A 24,159-nucleotide genomic window follows, 5' to 3' on the forward strand; every position below is an offset into this window, starting at 1 on the left:
ATTTGTTAAAAGGAAAATTGGAATTGCCAGTTGTATTTATATTTCCCCCTTCTGCCCTTCTGCCCTCACCCTAGTATGAAAACTCATCTCCAGGAATGCTGTTGGTGAGGCTGGACCAGAGTTACCTCCAAGTACTGCAGGAGTGTGCGTGGTCTTTGGAAACACCCTTACTGCATGCTGGGTTTACTGGTACATACTTGCAATTTAGTGCAGAAAGTGTCCTTTCCTTAAGCTGTATGTAAAAGTTGTTACTGAAAAATCACAGATGGCCTTGAAAAGATAAGGCCAAAACAGGTCTCCAGGGCCTGCCTGTGAAGCAGAGCTCCTCCTGGCTTCCTGGAAGGCTGCAGCTTCCTGCTCCAGCCTTCCCAATTATTGTAAACTCTGCTCTCCTGAGACATAACTGGGAAAATAAAAGTGCCAGTGGGTTCCTTCCTTTCCCAGAGAAGGTACTGACTATTCCCACCACTGTCCTGAGAGTGCATTTGGACCCTTCCTTTCCTTGACTCCCGTCTTCACTTAAGGAAGTATAATAAAACATGCAATTGAAGTGTATCAACAGTGCATTTTTTCCTACTTATTCTCTACCTTTTCCAATACCTCTCTCCCTTTCTGTCCTTTCTTTTCTTCATCTGTTCCTCTCCTCATTTTTGCCTCTTTCATCTAATTTTCTTTTCTTAAAAAAAAAAATCCCAAAGCTCTGCATTTCCCTCATTTTTCTCCAGCGTCATTCTCTTATTCCTTTAGCTCCTGACAGATTCTTCTTCCACTTTGGACAAAGAAAGCCTGAGAGTTTAAAAACAAAACTCTGAGCTGAAAAAATTCAGTTGAAGAAAAAAAATCACCACAAGACTCTTACTGCACAGGCATGTAGCTCTAGACATGGCATTGACTCACTGAGAAAAATAACTGGATGACCTTGAGTTCCTGATATGAGGGTATTTACAGAGGATGTTGCCTCAGGCTGTGTGACTGTTTAAAGAGGGCATCCTCCTCCTCCTCCTCCTCATATGAAATCTCTGAAGTGACAAACAGAGCAGTCCTCCAGACAGCTGTTGCAGCAGACCCAGAGGGGGCAGATCCATCAGAGTTTGCCATGCAGGAGGCCAGGAGGATGGAGATACACCCTGGCAGCTCAGGATTTACCTTGTGCAAAGGGCAGGTGAATCAACAAGACTACAGTATGAGATTGTACATATGAAATGTATATAGATATTGTATGTATGTTCATACAAATGAACAGCTTTAAGTCTATAAGAAGAACTATAAGAAGACTTATAGTTCTAATGGTGAAACAGTGTAAGATTTGTCTCAGCAAAACAATTGTGACATAGTTCAATCATGAATTTTGTCAACACAGTGACCTTGAACCCATGAACATCAGTGAAGAAGCCTTGTGGATTCTGATACAACAAAGATTTCTAACACTGCATTTCTAACATTTCTAACATTGCAGCGAGCAATATTGGCATCTGTAACTACACAAAATTTCTTCTCCTTTTCTTTAGTGATTCTTTATATAAGAATAAATAAAACAGCCAATATAACTGACCATTAACCTCACATACTCTGCATTTCTGCATCAGTTTTTCAAACCACCTCATGGGTAATTAAAACTCCCAACCCCTTAGAAATGTAGACATTGCACAAGTTTATAGCCAGGGAGCTGTTGCAACTTGCCCAGGGCCAGCACCTCTTCTCAGAAGGGAGTACAGGTTTGGAGCCGCAAGCAGTGGAAACCACCCCCATGCCCTACCCAGGTATTTGCAGTCCCTTCTGGACAGCTGCTGCGGGCTGGATGTGTCACTGCTGGGGCATGTTCTGGTTGTCATGTCAGCTCTTTGTAAAGACTCATGAGTTTCTCTGCAACATCAGGTGCCCCTTTATGCTGTGCAGCATACAAACCCAGATAAAAGTCTTTGAAGAAGATGTTTTTGCTTACTCTAGTTTGATATCTTAACCACGCTGTGATCTACATACATTATTTGCCTGTTTGATTTGTGCCTGTTACAAACTTAGCTTAAGAAAATTACATAAACCCCCCACCAAGATGATCAGTGAACTCACATACGGATTTGTGCTTTTAATCATGTTTTAACTTTCTAGTACAAGTACCATGAAACTTTCTAGTTTAATAAGCATGCTCCTTGCCTTATGCTGTCTCCCATATGGTGCATGTGCTGGTCAGTGACCCACACTCTAAAGGATTAGTCAGATGATAGTAATAAGAAAATAGGTTTTATTTTTGCTCATTATTTCTTCAGAAGCTTGCTACTTTCAGCAACCCATCACAATTTGTGTGGATGAGTTTCTCCAAGCCACTGTCACTCGAGGGAGACTGCTCTCTGACACTGTCAGATGTATGATCTGACACAGTTGTTTCTTTATACAAACAACATATATTGTGTCTTCTAGGAAATTTAGGACAATTGCTTAAAAGAAGGGGCTATAAGCTTTGTTTTCAAACAAATGAGGAGGCCCCTTAGTAACAGGGATAGCTTCTTTAGGAAAGACCTCTGTCTGAAGTGAGCTTACATTAATTTATGGCATGACTTGGAAAGAGTATAGCACAGAGACATTTCCCCCCGCTATGGGACAGGGAAGCCACAAACTAGGCTCTGTGCTAATGTGACACAAAAGGATTGGGGGTTCCCTCTCCCTGTCCTTTTGGTAACTTTGTTCCTAATTATTTTTTTAAAATATCTTAATAATTACTGAAAACAGTAATTATCAGAGATGCATGAGCCACTAAGAAACAAGCATGGCCTTCAGTAAAGGCACAGACACTATTATGACCACAGGCTTCGTTGCTGTCATATTCTTGTTGTTGTTATTGTACTATATTTTTATTTAGTATGGAGCTGCAGTAGGCACAAGCAAGGCTTGACAAGCCAGTGATGAAATAGGTCTCGAGGGCATAAAATCTATGGGCTTGATTTTTGCAACATATATTCTGGGACACAGGCTACTATTACAGTAAAATTAAGTGTTGTATTGGCTTGAATATATGGGAACCTCAACTTTTCAGAGAAGTTGAAATGAAAATGTGAAGTATTTATATTTAAAATGGCCCCCGCTGCTTTGCTCTGTACCTCCTGCACAGGCTGTGTCACGCCTGATTGCCTCCAGCATGATTGTGCAGCCTCCTTGCTCTGCACCATGGGCATCTTCCCCTGAGACCTCACAGAGATTTCCAGCAGTATGTGCAGGATGAAAGACCTAAAAACTGTAGTAATTGGTTCCTCATGGTGCCAAACCCTTGAGGATATACAAGTGATAACATTTTAAGTATCAGCTTTTTCTAGGAGGTGATGCATGGGAAAAGGCAAAAAGATATGGAGGGGGAAAGGGAAAGCTCTGGACTGGTGAAGAATCTGATCCCACTGATGACCACCAGATGGTTTGGGCTGCCTGAGAGTTGGCAAAAGGTGGGCCAGGGATGGGAGTGGGATGAAAAGTGGGGAGGAGAGATGGATAGAGAGAAGCATCAGGGATGGGAGAAACCTTGGGGCATCCGTGGGTGGGTAGGGAAGGTGGATGCAGAGGGTGGAGGTAACGGAAAGCAGGATGAGAGAGCTCACAGGGAAACTCTTCTGGGCCACCCGGGAAGGGTGAAGGAGTAGAAAACACACTTTTCCTGCAGTGTTGACAGAAAATACAATTCCTGCCCTTGCTTCTATCCACAAAAGCACCAACTTGTAATGCTGGAATAAAAGATCCCTATGGCACTCTGTAGAGGAGGGGTCTGCAACCATGGCACTGTCCCTGCTCTAGACAGGAATGGTTCAGGCATGTGGCACAGAATCACAGGATGGTTTGCATTGGAAGGGACCTTAAAGATCACCTAGTTCCAACCCTCCTGTGATGGGCAGGGACACCTTCCACTAGACCTGGTTGCTCCAAGTCACATCCAACCTGGCCTTGAACATGTCAGGATGAGGCATCCACAACATTCCTGCACAGTCTGTCCCAGTTGCTCACCATCCTCACAGGAAAGATTTTCTTCCTACTACCTAATCTAAATCTACCCTCTTTCAGTTTGAAACCATTCCTCCTGATCCTGACACTCCATGCTTTTGTTAGAAGTCCCTCCCCAGCTCTCCTGTACCTCTCCTCAGGCACTGGAAGGCTGCTCTTAGTTCTCCCCGAAGCCTTCTGTTCCCCATGCTGAACAACTCCAACTCTCCTGCCCGTTTCCATAGGAGAGGTGCTCCAGCCCTCTGATCATCTTCGTGGCCTTCCTCTGGATGCGCTCCAAAAGTCCATCTCCTTCCTGTGTTGGGGGCTCTTGACTTGGGTACAGTGCTCCAGGTGTGGTCACTGGCCAGTTACCCGGGCCTTCATCCTGGCACTGGCACCAGCAAAGGAGCCCGGAGGAGCCCGGACCCTCCGATGGGTGCCCGCACCGTGCGGGGCCGCGCCCCCCGCTCCCTCCGCCTCCGCCCCGCCTCACCTGCGCTGCCCGCGGGGGGAGATGGAGCGGGCGGGGTAGAGCAGAGCAGGGCAGAGCAGAGCAGAGCAGAGCAGAGCAGGGCAGAGCAGGGCAGGGCAGGGCAGGGCAGGGCAGGGCAGGGCAGGGCAGGGCAGGGCAGGGCAGGGCAGGGCAGGGCAGGTTCCCCCGCCATCCCACCTCGGGGGAGCCGCGGAGGCTGCGCGGGGCGGGGCGGGACGGGGGGCGGCGCGGCCCCACCGCGCGTGGGAGCGCATCGGGGCGGGCGGCGGCGCTTTGTCCTGCCCACACACACACACGACACACACACAGACAAACAGAGCACACACACACACAGAGCACACATACACAGACACAGACACACACACACACACATACAGCACACACAGCACACACAGCGCAGCCGGGCGGGAGCCGGCAACATGGCCGGGCCGGCGGAGGGGCTGCCCGCCGCCGCGCTGCCCGGATAGTGCCGTGGGGCCCGGCGCTGCCAGTGGGGCGGCGCCGCCGCCTCAGCCTCCCCCGCCGCCGCCCGCCCCCAGCCCCGGCTCCGGATCCAGCCCCGGCCACCGCCGCGCCCCGCCGGGAAGATGAGGTGAGTGCGTGCGGCCGGGGGATGCACAGATCCCAGCCCGCCTGCGGGGGAGGGGAGGGCGGCTGTGGGGGTGTCGGCGGGTCCCCCCGCGATGGTGTCACGCCGTGGGGGGTGGGGATTTCCTGTGCGAGTGGAAGGCGGAGGAGAGGTTAAGCAACGCGACGCTTCCTAGTCCTTCACCGGATGGATAATACGAGTGGGTGGTGACATTTTTGGCATGTTTGACTGTCAGTGCTTAAATCCATATGACAGATTATCTCGGCGGTTACAAAAGGCTGTAAGCGCTTTGAAAATCGTGCTGTGATGTACAGCCAGGGATCCTGCTTAGTGCTGCCGTGCCTGGCAGCCCAGAGGGTACGGCGGGATGAGCCCGGGACAAAGTACCCTCATCTCCGGGCGGGGAAGGGGTGTGTGGGCTGTGAGGGGAGTTCCTGAAGGGAAGGGAGATGTGGTTTTTCCCGAGCATCCAGCATCGGTCTTGCCTGATCTCCCGGGGACACACTCTTCTCATGCAGTCAGTGCTCCAACTCGTAGTTTTCCTGAGGACGGTTTGTCCATTGTTAATATGAGGGGAAAACCAAACCAAACCAAACAAAAAACCCAAACAAAACAAAACCAACAAAAAACCAGATCTCGTATTTCCTGTAGCCAGAGAAATGCCTGGTGGAGAGAAGGAAGATGTTATTTATTTTGGTTCATACTCTTCCAAAGATGTCTTTCCTCGTTTATTCAAGTGTTCACTTGAGCTGTCAGTATCTCAGAGCAACCAAGCCTTTGATTCACCTTGTAATACTAGTGGTTCTTTCCGCTCAAGTGTTATCTTTAACAAGGTGAATCCACTTTGCGAAACCTTAAAAATGGAAATAACTGTCTGAAGCCTTTCTGTAGTGCCTCATCCCTAAATCTCAAGGTTAGCATTGCTCTAGGATGTACTGTGGAAGTAAAAAACCTCCTGCATTTACAGTTACATTTACTTCTGACAGTCATGTGTGTTGAAAGCGTGTAGTTGCATTGGTTCATTTAGTCATTTATATTGCCATTAGTTTTCTTCACTTCCTTAAAATTACCTTCTTGAGGTGGGCTGAAAGCCTTCAGTGTCATGCGACTGGTGGTCTGTACTGCTCTGGTTTGCACACAAAAGGTGTATTTCCTTCTGTTTCACCTGGTCTGATCATGATGCCTCTCAGAGACATTGAGACATCAAAAACAAGAGATGGGAGTAAATTTTTCCCTTGTTCCCTCCCATTCAATCAGTAGCCCTGTTGGTAGACTTCTTCTCCTGTGAAGAATGAAAGGTGATTTTTTGACTCATAAGCACATCTTAGCCCTGAGGAGGCACTATGGGCTAGTTGGAAGGCTGGAATAATTTTGAGTTTCTCCCACTGAAGGTAATCATGCTTCACTTGAGCTTCAAGCACGGGTGGCTGTGCCTTTTGTTGGAAGAGGTAGCCCCACAAAGACAGACTGAATTAGGGTACCATGATGTACATGAAGAGATCCCTATCATGAGGGCTGGGGCACTCTCAGAGGAGGTGTGATCTATAGGGCATTTTGGGAAGAAAAAGCATGTTGACTCCAGGAGGGGCTTCAGGTATTCTCCATGTGGTGATGATGGACAGGGTCCTTTTTGCTGGACACCTAATGCCAGGCTGTGTCTGGTCTTGGTGGGGGCACAGGCACCCAAAGCTGGGCTGTGTGTGCTGCTGGGCACTTCTTTGTACAGTTAGCCTTTCCCATTCTCCCAGTGTGATGCTTGGCAGGTGTTATCACCTTTAAAATAGTCTCTTTTTTTATAACTACCACTTTTATATTTAATGGTCATGTTTCGTTTGGATTTTTTTTTAAATGAAATGCTGTTTTTAAAGGTTTCCATTACTGATTTTTTCCTTGCTTATACATTAATTACTGAATAGGTTTTACTTGTCAGTAAATACATGTCTGCAGATCACCTAAAGCCTTTTTCAGTAACTATTCTTGTTTTATAGATATAGGCTTTATAATTCCAAAAGATCTTGGTAGGCTATACAATCATTTAACAAAAACCTTCTTAAAGCATTTGCTTAGTAATGTGTGTCTTATTTATACTGCTTTTTGTGTTGAATAAACTACAGTGCTATTCTTTGCACAACTGCGAAGAATGTGTGATTGCTTCCATTTTTTTATAATTTCTCAGTGTCTTTACTTCAACGGTATAAAGTGGGTGTACCACAGGTCCTAGTAATAAAAGAAATTATAACAGATGTTCTCTCTTAAAAGTGGATTAGGATTCCTGGGTGGAAAATGCTAAAATGCAGAGGCATTATTACTTTTTAGTATATAAAAATATTGCTTTAGTGCAATGAATGTTGACATTATTCTACAGCAGATATTAATTTTTTCTTGGAAATAACAGAATTCTCTCACATCTGGGAAAATGCCTGTGAATATTACTGTAGATGAAAATAAGATTTTCACATTCTGTCAACAGAGGTGTAACCTCATATTTCTTAGTCATACATGTAGTTCATAAGGCATCTGTGTTTCAGTGGTCTCTGTTCTTAAAAATAAAAACCAGCTATGTCATTTAGGGTGGATCCCTGAAAAAAATCTTCACTGTTTCTCTTTTTGCCATGGTTGTGGTGAGTGTGAGTTGGCTCTCTGTGCTGTGATCCTGTGGCAGCAATGTGGGAAAGCCTTCCCCTTTAAACACTTTATTTTTTTTCTAAACAGAACATACTGGAAATATACAGAGATGGAAAAAACCCTAAATGGTATTATTCAGATTAAAACTATTCTTCCTTACTTTTTTGTGGTAATGCATGCTTTATTCCAACCCAAGGTAATGAGTTCAGTACAGAAGTTACTGGGGAGAATGATGCCCCTTAGCACCTTCATGTTTTTAGAGTTCTCCAGCTAAAGTCAACCTTTTAGTTCTGACATTTCTGTGTATCTACCAACTAGACATTCTGAAAAGCTGTTGTATTTAGCCCTAATTTAAAGGGATGGAGCAACACTCTGTGAAAAAGAGGACTGAATGTTCATAGTATAAACCTGTTTTAATAACAGGAAGCATATATACATCATTCTTAAATGCTTTGTTCTCAGACATAAGCAAGTAAAATCTTTACATTTTTTCCAATAAGAATAATGTGTGGAGCATTTATTTGTCTTCCACATTTTCTGTTCATTAAGCAGTTCATGAGATAGCTCAAGTTTTGCCTGTGCTTTTAGTTTACTGGAAGGTAAGTCGGAGCTGTATGTATGCAGTGTTATTTTCTCTGTTTTGTTTTTCTTTACTGTTTCTCTCTGTTTGCATCTGTAACAAATTAGAGACAATGTGGTTTTTGTGCTTATAATGTTGCCAGAATTTGAGTTACCCTTCTCACTGGACTAGTGGCCTGGGTAGCCCAGTGAAGTGTCTTCTGCAGGAAAGGAGTAGCATCCCCTGAGAGGAATAATAAAATCAAGTTGTCTATAAAGTGTTGTTTGACCTTGTCACTTAGTAATTGATTTATGAGCTGGAGCACTATGCTTGTAACAAAGCTCATTTTTGTTAAATTTGAAACCTCTGTCCTGCTATGTTCTGACTCCTGCTATGTGCCTTGGCATCGTGGCAAGCATAGCTGTGGGCTGCTGGGGATGGTTTGGAGTAGTCACAGCACCTTCCACAATCACGCCTTTTGGTATGTTTAGATTTCCAGCCTTTTCAACTGAATCTGTGCTGCACAGTTCTGCCTGTGTCACTTCATGAGAAAACACCTACCCCTTTGGCTGTCATGGTTTCATCAGCAAAATCCCAAGTATGGCTACTATGCTGCTGACAGAAAATTGCTTTTGTTAGCTCAGCTTAGATCTTTAGAAGGGTAGTTTCACTCTAGCTGCAGTCAGACTCCTGTGTCAGCAAATTTTGGACCTCTGCTGAAGGTTGCACCATGCTGGCTATGGCCATGAAAAGGAAGTGGCTCATCAGGAACCAAGTGATGCTGGGTTCCCGTCAGCATTCCCTCACTGTCAGGGCAAGTGAGCAGGCAGGCCAGTTCTAACTCTTTTATACTGATGGTTATTCTTTATACCTAAAATATAAACTTATTTTCCTCTATCTAAAATGAAGCATAAACTCTGAACATCTTTTTCTTCATTCCCTCTTTTTTTGGAATATTTTGTTTTGTGTTCTTTGTGTTCTTTCTTTGTAAATATTTAAGTATTTGTAAATAATTCTTTTAAGAAAAAATAAAAATCTTTCCAAAAGTGCTAGCACACTTCAGGCTCAAATAATTAGGAATTCTGTGATTTCTTTCCTTTTTTCTTGCTATCCATCATAGTTTCTCTCTATTCTGGGCATTGTGTCAGTTGAACGGCACTGAACCTCTTTAGAAAAAATGTCTAAAGCTGCTGCTAAAACAAAATTAATCCTGACTAATGTTCAATCCTAATAATTACAGAATTAAAATAAAACTAATTGAATGAGGTATAGATTTTCTTTATCTGAGGAGGTCACTGCAGAGATTTCAAGTTTCTTTGCTGAATCTGAATCTTAGAATTATCTCATTCTCTTTGAATTTACATTTTAAAAAAACTATTAGCCAATGTTTTGGTATTGTCCTTCACTGCAGTAGATAAGCAGTGAAAATTGCTCCAGTGTATGTTGGTGTTGCTCCTACAAGAAAATGGGGAGTTCCAGATTACATTTTCTGTTTTTTCCACAGGCATTGCAGAACACTAGTGATCCACAGTGCTCACCCTCCCTTTTTCTTTTGCTCAGCCATGTGTCTAGGTTCAGTTTCACAGGAATAAGGAAGAGAGGTAGACTTGCTGTGCCACCTTCTTTTCACCTCACCTCCTTGTTCACCCTTAGGCAGGTTTCATCCACAGTCACCCACCCAAGGCTTCCATTTCATCTGCCTTTTGATCTAATGCTCCATAATGAGGGAGAGTGACCGAAAGCTGCCCTGTTACAGCTCAAAGCTTCCACCAAGATGCATTTGAACCGTGCACCAGTGAAGCTCCTGTCCCTGCTGTAATGCAGCCTGGAGAGAAGACACCAGACCTCCAGACAGACTGCCATGAGGCCCCCCAAGGTGAAAGTGATGGAGCACACAGACTTGCTTGGATTAATCAATACTGTTACAGACTAATTAGCTCCATGGGGAGCTTCACAGTGTATGGATACTCTGTCTCCCAATACCTGGGCTGGTGGAGGTGTTTCTTTGTAGGCAGCAGAGTTATCTGGTGTTTCATCTGGTGCATTCCCAGTGATGCCTGCATGTTCATGGGTGTGCACACACATCACCCAGTAACACTCAAAGTGTGTTTCAGTCTGGCTTGTGACGATATGGAATTAAAAAGTTTAAAAGCAGAGGTTTCTGGTTTTTTTTTTGTTTTCCTTTTTGATTTCTGAGGTATTTAATAGCATTCAGAATGTGAGACTTGGCTTTTTTGCATTGAGGCAAACACTCAGAGTAGACAGTCTTTCCCAAGCTATTCTTCACTTGAGAGTTATAAAAGCATGAAGAGTATCTATTTTTATTAACAAGAGGAGACAGACTGGACAAGTCCTTACCAAAATTTAGGGCAAAAAAGGTTAAGGCAGAGCCCCCTAGCACCAGAAGAAACTCTTTCAAAGCCATTTCTCCAGGGAATGCTATTACTACAAACTAAAATCTGACTTTTACTGAGATGTTACTCCTGCTCTTCCTATTATCCACTGCAGACCCTCCTCCTGAGGCTCCCTAATGTTTGCATTATAAACCATGTTGCCTAGCTGGTAGTACAGATGAGACTTTTCTAATTACTACCATGTTCTCAGTGCAAAAAAGGTAATCTCCTGGGTTCATGATGGAGAGATTTTTTTTCCCCAGAGTTATACATGCTGTTGACCAGGAATTCAACACCCTTCTTGACATCACTAAATCCCCCTCCCTGTGTGAACTTCCTGCAGGCTTTCACGTGATCACCCCAATAGCCAGCAGCAAGTCTGGGCCTATGATCATCTAGTTTCAACCCCCCTGCCATAGGCAGGGACACCTTGGATTAGAACAGGTTGCTCAAAGCCCCGTCCAACCTGGCCTTGAATGCTTCCAGGAAGGGAGCAGCTACAGCTTCTCTGGACAACCTGTGCCAGTGGCTCACCGCCCACAGTGTAAAAAATTTCTTCCTTCTGTCTAATATAAACGTACCCTCTTTTGTCTTGAAATGGTTGCCCCTTGTCCTATTGCTACAAGTCCTAGTAAAAAGTCTCTGTCTTTCTCAGAAGAACCCTTTAAGTACTGAAAGGCTGCATTAAGGCTTCCTTGGAGCCTCCTCTTTGACAGACAACTCCCTCAGTCTTTCTTCACAGGAGAGGTGCTCCAACATTCTGATCATTTTTATGGTCCTCCTCTGGATCTGCTCCAACAGGTTCATGTTTTTCCTATTCTGAGGACTCCAGAACTGGAGTACAGTGCTCCCGAACAGTACTCCAGGTGGGGTCTTACAAGAGCAGGGTAGAGGGACAGAATCACCTCCCTTGATGTGCTGCCCATGCTTCTTTTGATGCAGTCCAGGATACAGTTGGCTTTCTGGGCTGCAAGTGCACATTGCCAGCTCAGGTCCATATGCTGGCTTATTCTCTAAAATCCCCTTGCCACTGAATGCAGATCTCATTTAGGTGAGCAATTCATTTCTCAATCAGTAGGTGTCATTCCTGCAACTTGAGATCTCATAGCTTTCTTCTCACTTTTTTCAGCTTTGCATAGGTGCCAGATGGATAGACTTGTTCTGTGATTCACTGGGGGAAGAAAAGCAAACCCAAAACCTAGGTAGAGTAACTCAGCTTAATGTAGTACCATGAACTGCAACATGCCATGGGTGCAGGCACACGTAGATGCCTCCATGGGGAAGACATATTTTGGGTCTGGTATGCAGAGAGGCTGTTCTGGCCCAGTCTATGTCATCAAGAGGAGCTCCATATTCAGATACTCTGTACTCCCTTGGCTGGTCTGCACCTGCTAAATCTTTAACCTTTTTGGCTTCATTTTTTCATCTGTTGGAGGATGAGAATACTTACCTGAGGGGGAATTTAGACGATTAAGTATCTGGGTCTCAGCCTAGCATGGGATTTAGGGATATGCTTAATTTGGTCCTGTTGAAGTCCTCGCATTGCTAAACTGGAGTCTCCTATTTAAAAAGCAATTTTTGAGGATGACAAGCATATTTATACTAAATGTTAAGCATTATATTGTTTCCTCGTGTACTGGTGTACCTTCATTCCTTCCACCTCTTCTTTTCCCTTTCCCATCATTCCCTGCATCTTGTTACTCAGCATGTGCATTGCTTCCTTCCTGTGCTTCCTTCCTTTATCCCTTGTCAGTAAGCCACTCCCTCGGCAACAAGGAGATCTAGAAAATACATTGAAATGGTATTAGCAAGAAGTAGGGCCATGGTCACTGTAATCCTTTTAATTGCATGCTGTATCCTTTTTTTTCCGTAGCTGTACACAGATCAGGAGGTTGACTGCAGTGATGTTCCATGGGTGTATGTTTGCATGCAGCAGGAACAGCTAAACACAACCAGGACTGTTGAATGCTCATGAGAAAAGGTTAGCTTAAGTAAATTCAAGTGAATAAGCAGTGACTGGGAATAAATCTGTTACATGTGTGCTGGATGAGTAGGAATATGTCTTCATCACTGAAAAGATCAGTGCTATACAACTTCCAATTTGTGTTCCAGAGGATACTTTTAAAAGAGAGTTAAAAAATCAGAAACAAGGAAGCTAAAATAATCCACATACACACGTATTTTCGTGCAGTTTGTACATATGTACCCATGCCCATTAGCCACTTCATGTTGCTATTACCCAGTTTTAATGATTTTGATACTGAAATCATAATTTTATAAAATGACTCTGATGCCTGTCACTGTCATTGCCTGTCACCTGCCAGACAGTACTGGGATTTGAGGTAATCTGTGACTTCCTTTTTGAAACGGATTTGTCATTTAAAATGAGAGAAATACTGGACTAGCATATTTTGACAGAATGAGGTAAATTTAATATTCTGACTTTGTAATGAATTAGTGTTGAGTGCTGCAATACATTTGCATCCTAATCTTTCTATTAAGTAGCTCACGTTATCATCTAGGTGAATCTAAGTAAATGATTCGACAGCTGTTACATTGAGAAGGAAAGTTTGAATCATTCAAATAAAATAGCCTTGCTACTCTCAGGCTATTAATCTGTTTGGCTAGTCAGGTAAGTGGAAGAGAGAGAACACAGATTTATATATTCGTTTTACCTGTGTGCTTAATGAAATGTCCTATATCTGTCTCTGTTGTAGTAAGAACCATCTGTGAGTAGGTGGAATGAGAAGTTATGTCCCTTCATTTCACTTTGGCACTGCAGTGTTTTCCATTACAGGAGTACACTGAAGTTCTGCTTTGTCAGCTGCTATCAAAGTGATCCGTAACTCACAACACCCACTACCTTATGCCTCCACCGGTGGCCCAGTAGTGATGGATCCTCCCAGAGCCTGGCCTGCTGACCCTTGGCTTAGTATTTATTTGTTTTAATTGGCACTGAGATGCCAAACACCAGTTTGCAGCGTATAAATCACATACAACTATCACCAAGATTGCCATGGTGGGTGGTGACCCCCAGGGCTCTCTAGCTCATTGCATGCCCAGGAACAGTCCAGAGCTCTGCCTGCAAGTCAGCAGCCTGGAGACAGCCATCCCCCTCCATCCTTGGGGATTTTAGCTGTCCACATCTAATGCTGGAGGCAGGAGGAAAGCCGGCTGATGCTACAGCATTAGGGTTCTAATCTTGAAAAGATTTGTATGCATTCTTGACCTTATTACTGGGAACAGCATCCTTGATGCTTGTGAACCTAATGACCATTGTGGTAAGACCACTGACCGTAATAAATCAAAGTACATGTACAAGTATTGACAGGACTGGGGTCTGATGGAGCAGGGAAGGCTTTCTTCTTCATTTGGCAGCAAAGCTCAGTAGGGCAAAATTTGCTAGCTTTTAGGAAGGGAACCAAAAGCTACCCTATAGCCATCCTGTGTCTAGAAGTCCTCACTTTTAACATATATAAAAAGGAACATAAGCATCTCTTGCTTAAGACATCCCCTCCCCCTATTAAACAATTATTCAGTGAAAACTTGGCAGTTAGTCAAAAACAACCCCAGGCCTCAGGGGAGCAGAGGCAGCGGGCATGTGGTGTAAGAAGCAGGTTTGTTGAGAAGCAATGGGGAGGGCTGGGGCTGGTGAAGCCATCATGGTGAGGCTGGTCCTTCCTTTGCAGCGGTTCACAAGCAAAAATGGAAGCAAAGAGTGAACAGAAAGGTGGGCACAAGTGAGCTTAGCATAATTGAGGAATATGTGTGCGTGTGGTAGGCACACCACAAACAAAGTGGGCCTGTTGTGTTGACCCTAGGGAACCCTCCTTCAGTTTGCAGTCCATGAGGTGTTGCCTGAGGATGATCTTATCTCCTCTGCCCTGTCTTGCTAAATAAAAGCAGTGCCAGAACTGCATGACTGCAATGCTTTGCAGTATCTCAAAAAACCTGAGCCAGCATGCTATTTTAAAATTTTATGGTATTAAATATGAGAGTGCTACAGAAATAGCAGAGAGGAGACTGAGCTGGGCAGCAAACTAGGAAAGACACAGAAGAGTTTTTAAAGGCAGTAGATGCACATGAAAGCATCTGAAGCTGGGAAGCTTGTTCAGAAGTGTGTGGGGCGGATGCCTTCCATCACGCATTTAGCCATCACCACTGTCCTGTGCATGTGGGGGCTCTGGTGCCAGTATCCACACAGATCTGGTTTAGTAAAAGCTCCCAGTCTGATGGTAGAGCATTGTTTTCAGCTGGCTTCACTTTGCTGTGAACCTTTGTAAATGCCTGGTGCCACAGGGAGCAGGAGAGAAGGCTGTGGTGAAGCCAGGGCACATCAGGGCAGTCCTAGTGGAAACAATGCTCCATATCCAATCCTGCTCTTGGTGGTGACTTCACATTTCCAGGAGCAAAAATTCAAATCACTGTGTGATCTGATTAACCCTGTAATTTGCTAAGGATTTCCATGCTAAATTGCTAAAACAATAGTCCTTCCTTCCTCAGGAATTCTTCCTGTGGCCTCTTAAGTCTTGAAACTGGACTACAGTCTTTGATGTCTTTGTCATTTTGGTCAAAGTCTGTCACTGCAGCCTTAGTTGTATCCTGATGCCAGTTGTCACTGCTTATTGCCATCAGAATCTGTTCATCATCCTTCTGCTTCAGAGGTTTGGATACCTATTTTGTGACCCTTAAAATATGAGAATCCTGAGTGGACACTGCAGAACAAGCAACACAGCTAAAGGTTCCCTGAACAAACCTTTTAGAGGTATTCTTGGGTGTTAGAAGCCTGACCTTGCTGGAGTCCTAATCTTCTGTTTGAATGCAGTGGAATTATAACCTAATATCGGTTTCCATTTCTGATTCCCCAACACCCTTGTCAATATGATAGTCCTGAGCTGCAGTTCAGCTTCACAGATGGTACCTGCATTGCAGAAAATGCTAGATAAAAAATGCCCTAAATATGACAGAGTGCATTTTTCTACACATCTGTGTATACAGAAAAATCTCTTTAACAGTAAAAAGCGTAGTCATGTAAAAGGAACGTGAAGGGAGTTAGCAAGAAGATTCAGTGGTGACCTTTTAAGTGCTGGAGCAGGGTTAACAAAATTAGAGCAAGACCTTAACATTTTGGATAAAAATAACAAGTGACTTTAATGCATCTGCCTAATGAAGTGGGCTTTTATGATATTTTTTAGTTATTTTACTAAAAGCAAAACTTTGGTAACCGCTGTATTTTCCTAATAGTACAAAACAAGACAAATATTTTAGTTACTTGCTAAGTAAAAGGTTACTGTATCAAATGCCTCAGCTTCCTTGAGGATTTTCTGTTTCCTTCAGCACATGCATTCTCATGGATCATCAACATCTCTTCAGGTATTGTACATGCAGGAGTATGGAGGGGTGAAGACTTGCAGGGTCTGACTCTCTCTTCAGCCTCTGGGCTTCAAGGGAACTTTGGCAAAGATGGAAAGACAAGGGAGAGTGAGCATGCAGCAGTCCTACCACCGTGTCCTCAGAAGGATGCTCAGCTTCCAGTACCCCTTTCCTGGGAAAAGAATTAACTGACAACTCAAAACTGTTGATTTAGCGAGGAGTTTTCTAGCATCTTTTCTGTTCTCTGCTTTCTCCATTTTAAGGCTGTCTACAAGAGGAAGTGAAAGAAAAATAATCCAAATCACCTAAAATGTGAGTGTAACGTAAATCAGGTAAACTAAATAAAAATGTTGTATATATTCTCTGATTTATAATTCAAGTGACCTGAATTTGATTAAGCTTAATTCACATCAAAGTAAATTATACTAAATATGAAATAGGGTTGATTTAATTAATAGTGGCTGTGTCTGCAGGGATCTAATATGGTTTGATTCATTACAGAAATGTTAATTCAGATTACCTTTGTAGAGTTTTCTCATGTAGATAAACCCTGCAGGACACTTTTAGTTATGCCTAAAATAGTTTAGTTGTATGTTGATTCCCCCTGGCTCTAGAGGGACCTTCCCCACCACTCCCCCTGTGTAGGACTTAATGATCATTTTGTTGTGGAATGTCTTGTTAGTTTGTAAATCCATCTGAAGAAAATTCATCAGTTTTCTGTTGGATTAGTCAGCTGCATGGTGCTCCACAGGGTAGAGGCAGGAGTGTCAATGTGTGATCAAGATGGACAGGGTGGGGACTTGTTTCACCTCAGGTCAATTCTTCATGCAGGACACATCCTCCTTCCAGTACTGTTTATACGCTGGAGATTCACTCTGTTGGGTTATGTAACACATGGGCTAGAAAAAGCAATAAGTTTTTCTGGAGTTGCTTAAAGTCATGTGCCACCAAGTTTGATTCCTTAGTGTTTAGGTACAACCGTCATGTATTTCTTGGCTCTGGCTCGTACTGTTTTCCATTGGCTTTTTCTCACCTTCATGCCTATGTAATATTACAGCAATTACAGCATCTACCTTCTGAACATCCATCACGTAGCAAGCTTATGCTTTCAATATACACGAGCTCCACTAACCCACTTCCTTACTGCTTTTCTTCATTTCTGTCCATGGCTTTAAAGTTCTGTATGCTTTTTGCCATATGATTATTATAGGAACAGACACACCACAGTTGCAAAGATGGGATAACTGAATGGCTGAGACAGGCAAGTTTTTCTCTAGACTGTTTTTTAAGGACTTGCTTTGTTTTCGAAGGATTATGAAAAAAAATGACCTTTCATAGTGCTGTGCTTCAAGTGTAAAATAAGTAGTAAAACTGAAGCACTTGATTATTTTCAACAATTGGCCAAGTGGAAGCTATTGAAGAGGCTTGAGAAGAAGAATGGATAATAAATATGAGCTAAGGGTAGTAAAGTTGATCTTATTTTGTAGCTTTTTTTTTTTTTTTTCTATGAACTTATTTGAGAAACAGAGAAATGACTTGAAGCCCAGCATGAACGTTAATATGAACCCTACCTTTGATGCAAAAGTCTTTGGGCTTTGAGAGGCTGGAGGGAATATTATAATGTGCCTCAAAATTTGCTTGAAATCTATCCCAGAGTACTAGGAAATGCTGGGTCTCCCATTTAGCATCTTCACACCTTCTAGTTTCAGAGTGCACAGGGAGTGACTCAAAATAGTGGCCAAAGGGATGCTCTCAGCCTCTAGAATCTTCCTGCGATTATTTGGTTCATTCTGCCTGGAAACCAGGCTTTGAAACCACCAAACTGTGCCCATCTCATCCTATTTTAATATCAGCACACCCAGACACATAAACAATGTGCTTCTTCATGAGGCGATGAAAATCAATGAGGCTTTGAAAAGACATGCTCTTTAAAGTCATGGCCTTATTTGGGAAGTTGCAAGAAGCTTGGCTGTCACAAGAGAATATTTTGGCTCTGTGACAGTTTCCTTTATACAGGAATCTCCTGTGCTTGTGCAGCGATAACGTGCAAGTGTTGCATGTCTTTTTCTCCCCTCCCCAGGAATACTTGCTGAAGAAAACCCAGAATGTTGGGCAAAAGAGGTCAACCGACCCATTTGGACCTCTAACTGGTCCAAGATATGTAGGGAAAGCAGGTTTTTAAAGGTAAATTTAAAAATTCCTGATATTTCACTCTTCCTGCGCAGATTCACATATTTTTTATTATATTACTTCTTTATACCCATTTTGCTTTTCACTACTCATTTGCTGAGTACTACCTTCTGTTTATGTAAATGTGGGATTGTTTAGGAATAACTGAGTGTGCTATCACCCTTTTCTTCTTTACACTTTGTGGGAATATTTCCTTTATGTTCCCGATGCCTTAGGAACTGTTCTGGGAAAGAAGAGCCCATGAGGGAGATAAACAATGAACTGAAGAAAGTGTTGGGGACGGAGGCATTTTAAACTTGGAGTTGTATGGGGAGAATGAGATGAGAGACTATCATAGAAACATTTTTAAATGGTTTCAGAAGAGGTAGTTGACAGAGAAAAAGTGATTAGAGAAGAAAATTGTGCGATTATAGGCTAAAGATCACTGTGGCAGTTGCTGAATCTGTTGTCCCTGTGATACCAGTGGAATATAAAAATATTTCAGGCATTTAAGCTGCACAGTTTAGTGAAGTGCAGAGGGAAAAGTACCTCCAGGTCACACTGATGTTGGAGACCAGGGATACAACAATGAGTAACACCATATGGATGTGTCATGACACTGGTACCAGAAAGCATACCCTTGAGTACCAACAGTACTGTTAAATAATAATAGTCTTTGGAGAGGTTGAGAAGTCAAGGGACAGAGGGTGAGGTCAACACCATCTGGTTGTAGCACTAGTACCTACCCTTCAGATTGTACATTCCACAAAGGGTACAAAATAGCCTTTTCCTCAGGGTATGGAGTCCTCTTCTCCAATCTGTTCTTACTGGGTTTCCCTTGACCTGCTCTTGCCGTTCCTGGGGAGGCATCTGTAGAGCCTGGTTTCTGTCCCCAGTACTACACCACCACAGCACCAAAGGAGATGCTCGGCATGTCTCTGAGGAAAGGGCAGGTGGAGGGGATGGTGAGCTGGCAGCAGAGGAAGCCCAAGGCACTAGCATTGCTTGTATTTCCCAGGCACCAACACTATCTTATAATACTAATGTCACCTAATATTGTGCTCAAGTAATGGCAGCCTGAGGTAGCAGAGAAAAGAATGATATTGCCAGTGGCAGAGGATGGGAAAGCAAGATACTTGTAACTGAAGAGAGCTCGAGCTATTTGCAGAAGATGCAAGGAATGCAGCTAGGAATGTGAGGCTGGAAAGAGAAGGCTTCAGGTTAGAATCATCTAGAGTGTTCTGACATAGAGATGCGATTTCAAATAGTGGAAGAATAATCATGCCTGTCTGGAGCTGGAAACATTAAAAATTTTGTGAGGAAAGGGAATAAGTTTTGGATAGTATTTGAGGCTTTGTGATAATCTCTCATTTTATGAATCTTGGGAATTAATTTCCAGAACCTTAATACTTCTGTCTTCCCCCTTTCAAGGTCACTGGGATGCACTGACTGCTCTGCAGCTTCATTCATTAGAAATTCACTAAGCCAGGATTTGACTGGGATGTTTATCTGTGATGACCTGAACATTTCCTTCAGGAAGTCATTCACACTTGGAAAGATAAATGTATCTCATGTTAGAGGACAGTTCATGCTCACCTCTCCTTGCCTCCAAAGATGAGGGAAGTAAGATTTGACTCATGAATTAATATTTTATACTCAAAGATATGGGTCAGTTGTCTAAACTCAATTGAACCCATTTCAAATTATCTGGAATATCCAAGTGATGTATTTATGGTTGACAGCTATGACCTGTGAGAGATCAAATCCTAGTTGGATGCCAGATGCTGTACATGTGCTTGGACACCTGGGTGGCTGTAGGTAGCTGGTTTGAACCCCAGGCAGGGGTTTGAACCCCTGGCAGGCACCATGGCAGCAAGAAATGTTTCAGCAGTGAGTGCTGTTGGGAGGCAACAGCTTTTGTTTTCTGCAGTTTGCTCTGAGGTCTGATGTTAAAATCTCAATCAGTGTATCTAAAGCTGAGACCACTCTAATTGCAGAAGCCACTGCTGGCTTATCACCCCTTCAGTCATGGTGCTGTACACCTTCTTTGTGTGGTTTTGGGGTGGGCAAAAGTGTTTCCTAAGCTTGCTACCCAGCTGTGAGAAGACTGGACCTGTTCTGCATGGCTTACCTGCTAGTCTAGTCTGAGTGAGGTAAAGTACCCAGTCAGCACATGTAGAGAGGCAATAGGTGTTGTGCTAAGCTTGATTCATGGTAGTGCAGGACAATTTTTACTGCTGCCCCTTACTTTGCTGTAAAAATGCTACTAGCCATACTATAGGTAGTTAATAACAGTTGTGTGGCCTAAGTAGGTGGGTTTTTAATGACAGAGTGAGAAAATGGGATCATTCAGTTGGGAAATTACAAGTCATGCAAATATAGATGGGCAAGCAGCATGTTTATGTGACCTCCTACTCTGTTCTCCCTCCTGAGCTCTTTTGGCTTCTTCTAACTGCAAGAAACATCTCTGGGTCTTGAACTGTAGTGGTCTATGGCCAGGGCTTGGGTGCTGCTGGGATGGGTGGCAGCATTCATTTGGTTTGTCAAAAACCTCTCTAGTTCAGACTCAGAGTTGAGCAGAGGTCTGGGAGTTGTTAGGGCCAAAATGAGAATTCAGGCTTCATAAGTGACTTTGGTACACACTACTGAAGCAAGGAATGTTGTTTCCTGTGCTCTTTCATTCACCACGTCAGAAATCCAGAATCTATGAGATATCTCACAGGAAAATTAGGAGATGTATGGAATATTCTGGATTTAGAAAGCAATGCAAGGTACCCCTGTCTTAGTCTGTGGGTTTTTTTATGTGTTCTTTTTCTTCTTTATGAATGTTAGTGCTTGTCCTTTTGTTAGGAAATTGAATCTCATACCCAGTAATAGAAGTGGTAATATTCAGATGATGAGGGGCCCTGAAAGCTTTCCAGTTTCATGGATTGTTGCAAGGTTTTTGCTGTGGTACAGTTTTTGTAACTTATATGCATTTTACTGAAGGGAATTATGCAGCTCATGTAAAAAAAGAGTTTTGTGCTCATTTTGACACCTGCTTTAATTAAGTGTCAGACTTAATGTTTAACTAAAGAAAACAGTGAACCCAAAGCAAGGATACCTTCAGGAAGAGCAAAGAGCAGGAGTTGTGAAGTTTCTCAGGTTCTTAAAGAAAAAAAATCACAGTTTTTCATTTTTTTTTTTTTGTGAAGAACCAATACGAGGTACAAATGTGATCTTTAAAACAGCCTTAAACCTTAAATCGCCTGCTGTGGTTTTGATTTGCCATGGAATGTCATACAACACGTCCTTGCTGTTATCTGTTTCAAAAACATTGGGTCTTGCTGATGTTCTGTGAAGAAATCAGTAAATCTGACAGAAATCCACACCTGTGCTGCAATGACCCTTTGTGTTGCCAAGCGAAGTAGTTCAGAGAAAGGCATCCCTGAGCTGTCTCCTGTGCTATCAAATATACTTGTTGCCGCCCATAACATTCCTTCACCCTTGTTGGAAGAAGGCAGCAAGAAGTCTCAAAGCTGTAATCTAAATGTATTGATGTTTTTTGTTTATTATACATAAAATCTTCCCCCGCTTTGTGGGCTTTGCTTAGGGAAAGTGTGGTATCAATAAATAAATTCCATGTGAGATGAGTTATCACAAGGAGGAGAGGTTGTGGGAATGACCTGATGTTTCTTGTGTAGCAGCCAGGCACACTTTGGGAGCAAGCTGTGCTATGCCCAAGGGATGGGAAGTTCCTGGTCATGGAATCACACATTGTCCCAAGGTCAGCAAGGACATCTGGTGGTCATCTAATCCAACTCCTGGCTCAGGGCAGGATCACCTAGGACAGGTTGCTCAGCACCCTGTTCACTTGGAATTTAGCATCTCCAGGATATTCAAAAGGTGGCCAACCTTTGCCAGTGTTGGCCCACCCTCATGGTAGACAAGTTATTTCCTATGTTTGAATTCTTTGTCCTGTATTTCAAAATTTATGTCCATTGCCTACTGTCCTGGCACCTCAGAGAAGATTCCAAGTCTGTCTTCTTTACTCCCAACTTATGCACTGATGACAGGGTTTCTGAGGCTGGGATGAGACATACTGTCAAAAGTCTCATTGAAATCAAGACTTAGCAGTAAAAGGTAGGCCAGAACCTGACTGGTGTAATGTTGGCCTCAACTTTTTCTGTGCAGAAACATCATTCCAATGGCATTGTACCACCAGCACCTGCCACCTGCCAGCAAAGTTATATGGGCTAGTGTATAAAACTGCTGATGGGTACTGGGCTGTCTGAAGCCTTAGAGGAATCAGAACTTTTTTATGTTTCCATGAGAGCAAGCAGAGGATGTTCTGTAGTTGACACAGTTTATGTCTGGTGCTACTCTTGAAAGCTGTTTCTGAACAAAGAATTTCACAGTATAAAATGTGTTATTCCTTCACATGCTTATTCTAAAATCTTTTGTACTGTTGCAAGGGAAAGAAAAATTTGTTCTTTTTTGTTGTTGTTGTTGTAAGCAGGGACAGTATACCTATCAATGTGATATCAATGCAGCCAAGTTTTGGCAAGTTCTGTACCATCTGTGCCTCAAACCAGATAATCCTTACATGTCCAAGCTGAAATTCTAGGCCATGATCTGATCTAAGCTTTGACATTATGCCTTTGTAAAATCCCTGTAAGCTAAGAGCTTCTAAGAGCTGGGTGCTGTGATCTGCTGCAGAGAGCTTGCTCTACAGATACATGGTACTCATGGAGTTTTAGTGACTGCAGTGAGGTTGCTTTTGACAGATAGAAGCAGAAATATAAGCCTTGCACTTCATTTTTCTCATGTCTATGTCCTACCCTCTAACTAGAGAGTGCAGAGGTGTAAGAAGACTCAGTTTGGTTATTAGGAATACTCCTCTAATGTTTACCAGAGGAGCTGTCAAGTAGACTCTGATATTTGCCATGCAGAGTAACTTCTGGCCTGCCAACACAGTTGATAATGAGTCCCCAGTTCAGCAGACATTAACTGTGATATGATATATAAGATAACTGCTCATCTGTGTGTGGGAAGATGCTTGGTTCCTGTTCACTACTACTTTTGACTGCAAACATGCCAGTGTATAATTTAAATGCTTGTGAGATTTAGGCAACTGGCTTCCTTGAAAATGGCCAGTAGTCAGGGTATTTGTGGTGGTATGTGCCTACCTTTGTTCATAATTATGTCTAAAGTACCTGCTCGTGTTTGTTTACATGAGATGTAGACACACATGTATATGATGTCAAAGTGTGCTTTAGTAAATGACTGTGGTTTATTCAGATACCATTTCCATATCTATTGACATTTTATTTGATAGTGGTGTTAATGCAAGTCTAGTTTTAGTCTCCCACTTTTTTTTTTTTTTTCCCACTTAATCCCTCACAATTTGGAAAAAGTCAAATTGACTAATTATGGCTAGCTCGAAGGAAGTTCCTAAATGGAATTCTATGCTTCCTTTATTTTCTCTGAAAGAGTCCTCTATGTCTTCTGCTCTGTGCTTGTACAAATTAAGGTGCTAATCAGCAAAGATGTAGTAGGTATAAGATGCTGTTGCTGCCAGATAAATATCAAGGCAGAGTAATTCATAATTGCTGAAACAGTTTTTGTGTGTGATTAAAAGAAATATGTACTGTATTGAAAAAGCTGTGGTTGAGAATTGTTTAGCTAGGAATAGATAATATTCCCTTGCCCTTCAAATTTGTTCAGCTCTGTACCTTTCCCTAGAAGAGATTTTTGTATGGTTTTAAATATTTTTTCATAAGCAGGCAGAAACTTTGGCAGGAATACCCAAGTCCCGATCATATCAACCAACATTTGAAACCTATACAGACTGAATCTTACTTTTTTTTGATGTTCAGGTATATAACCATATGTCTTCTTTTATTAATTTGACATTTATCTCAAATCACAGAATAGTTTGGGTTGGAAGGGATGTTTAAATTTCATCTTGTCCAAGCTCCCTGCTGTGAGTAGGGATGTCTTCAACTAGATTAGGTTG

General features: G+C 42.8%; 1 protein-coding gene across 2 annotated transcripts in view; it reads left to right on the forward strand.

Moving 5' to 3' along the window:
- Nucleotides 1-4,982: 4,982 nt before the first annotated feature.
- Nucleotides 4,983-24,159, forward strand: part of EVL (Enah/Vasp-like) — a 146,424-nt gene continuing 127,247 nt past the window's right edge. The window contains exons 1-2 of one of the 2 annotated variants that reach the window (XM_030452451.1): nt 4,983-5,045; nt 12,493-12,600. Coding sequence is in view for 1 of the 2 variants with exons in the window: in XM_030452450.1 (XP_030308310.1) it covers nt 5,041-5,045 (5 nt within the window). In the remaining variant the exon portion in view is untranslated. The remainder of the gene's footprint in view (nt 5,046-12,492; nt 12,601-24,159) is intronic. The other variant, XM_030452450.1, reaches the window with a different exon arrangement.

This window comes from Calypte anna, chromosome 5A (genome assembly GCF_003957555.1).
Source record: "Calypte anna isolate BGI_N300 chromosome 5A, bCalAnn1_v1.p, whole genome shotgun sequence".
NCBI lineage: Eukaryota > Metazoa > Chordata > Aves > Apodiformes > Trochilidae > Calypte > Calypte anna.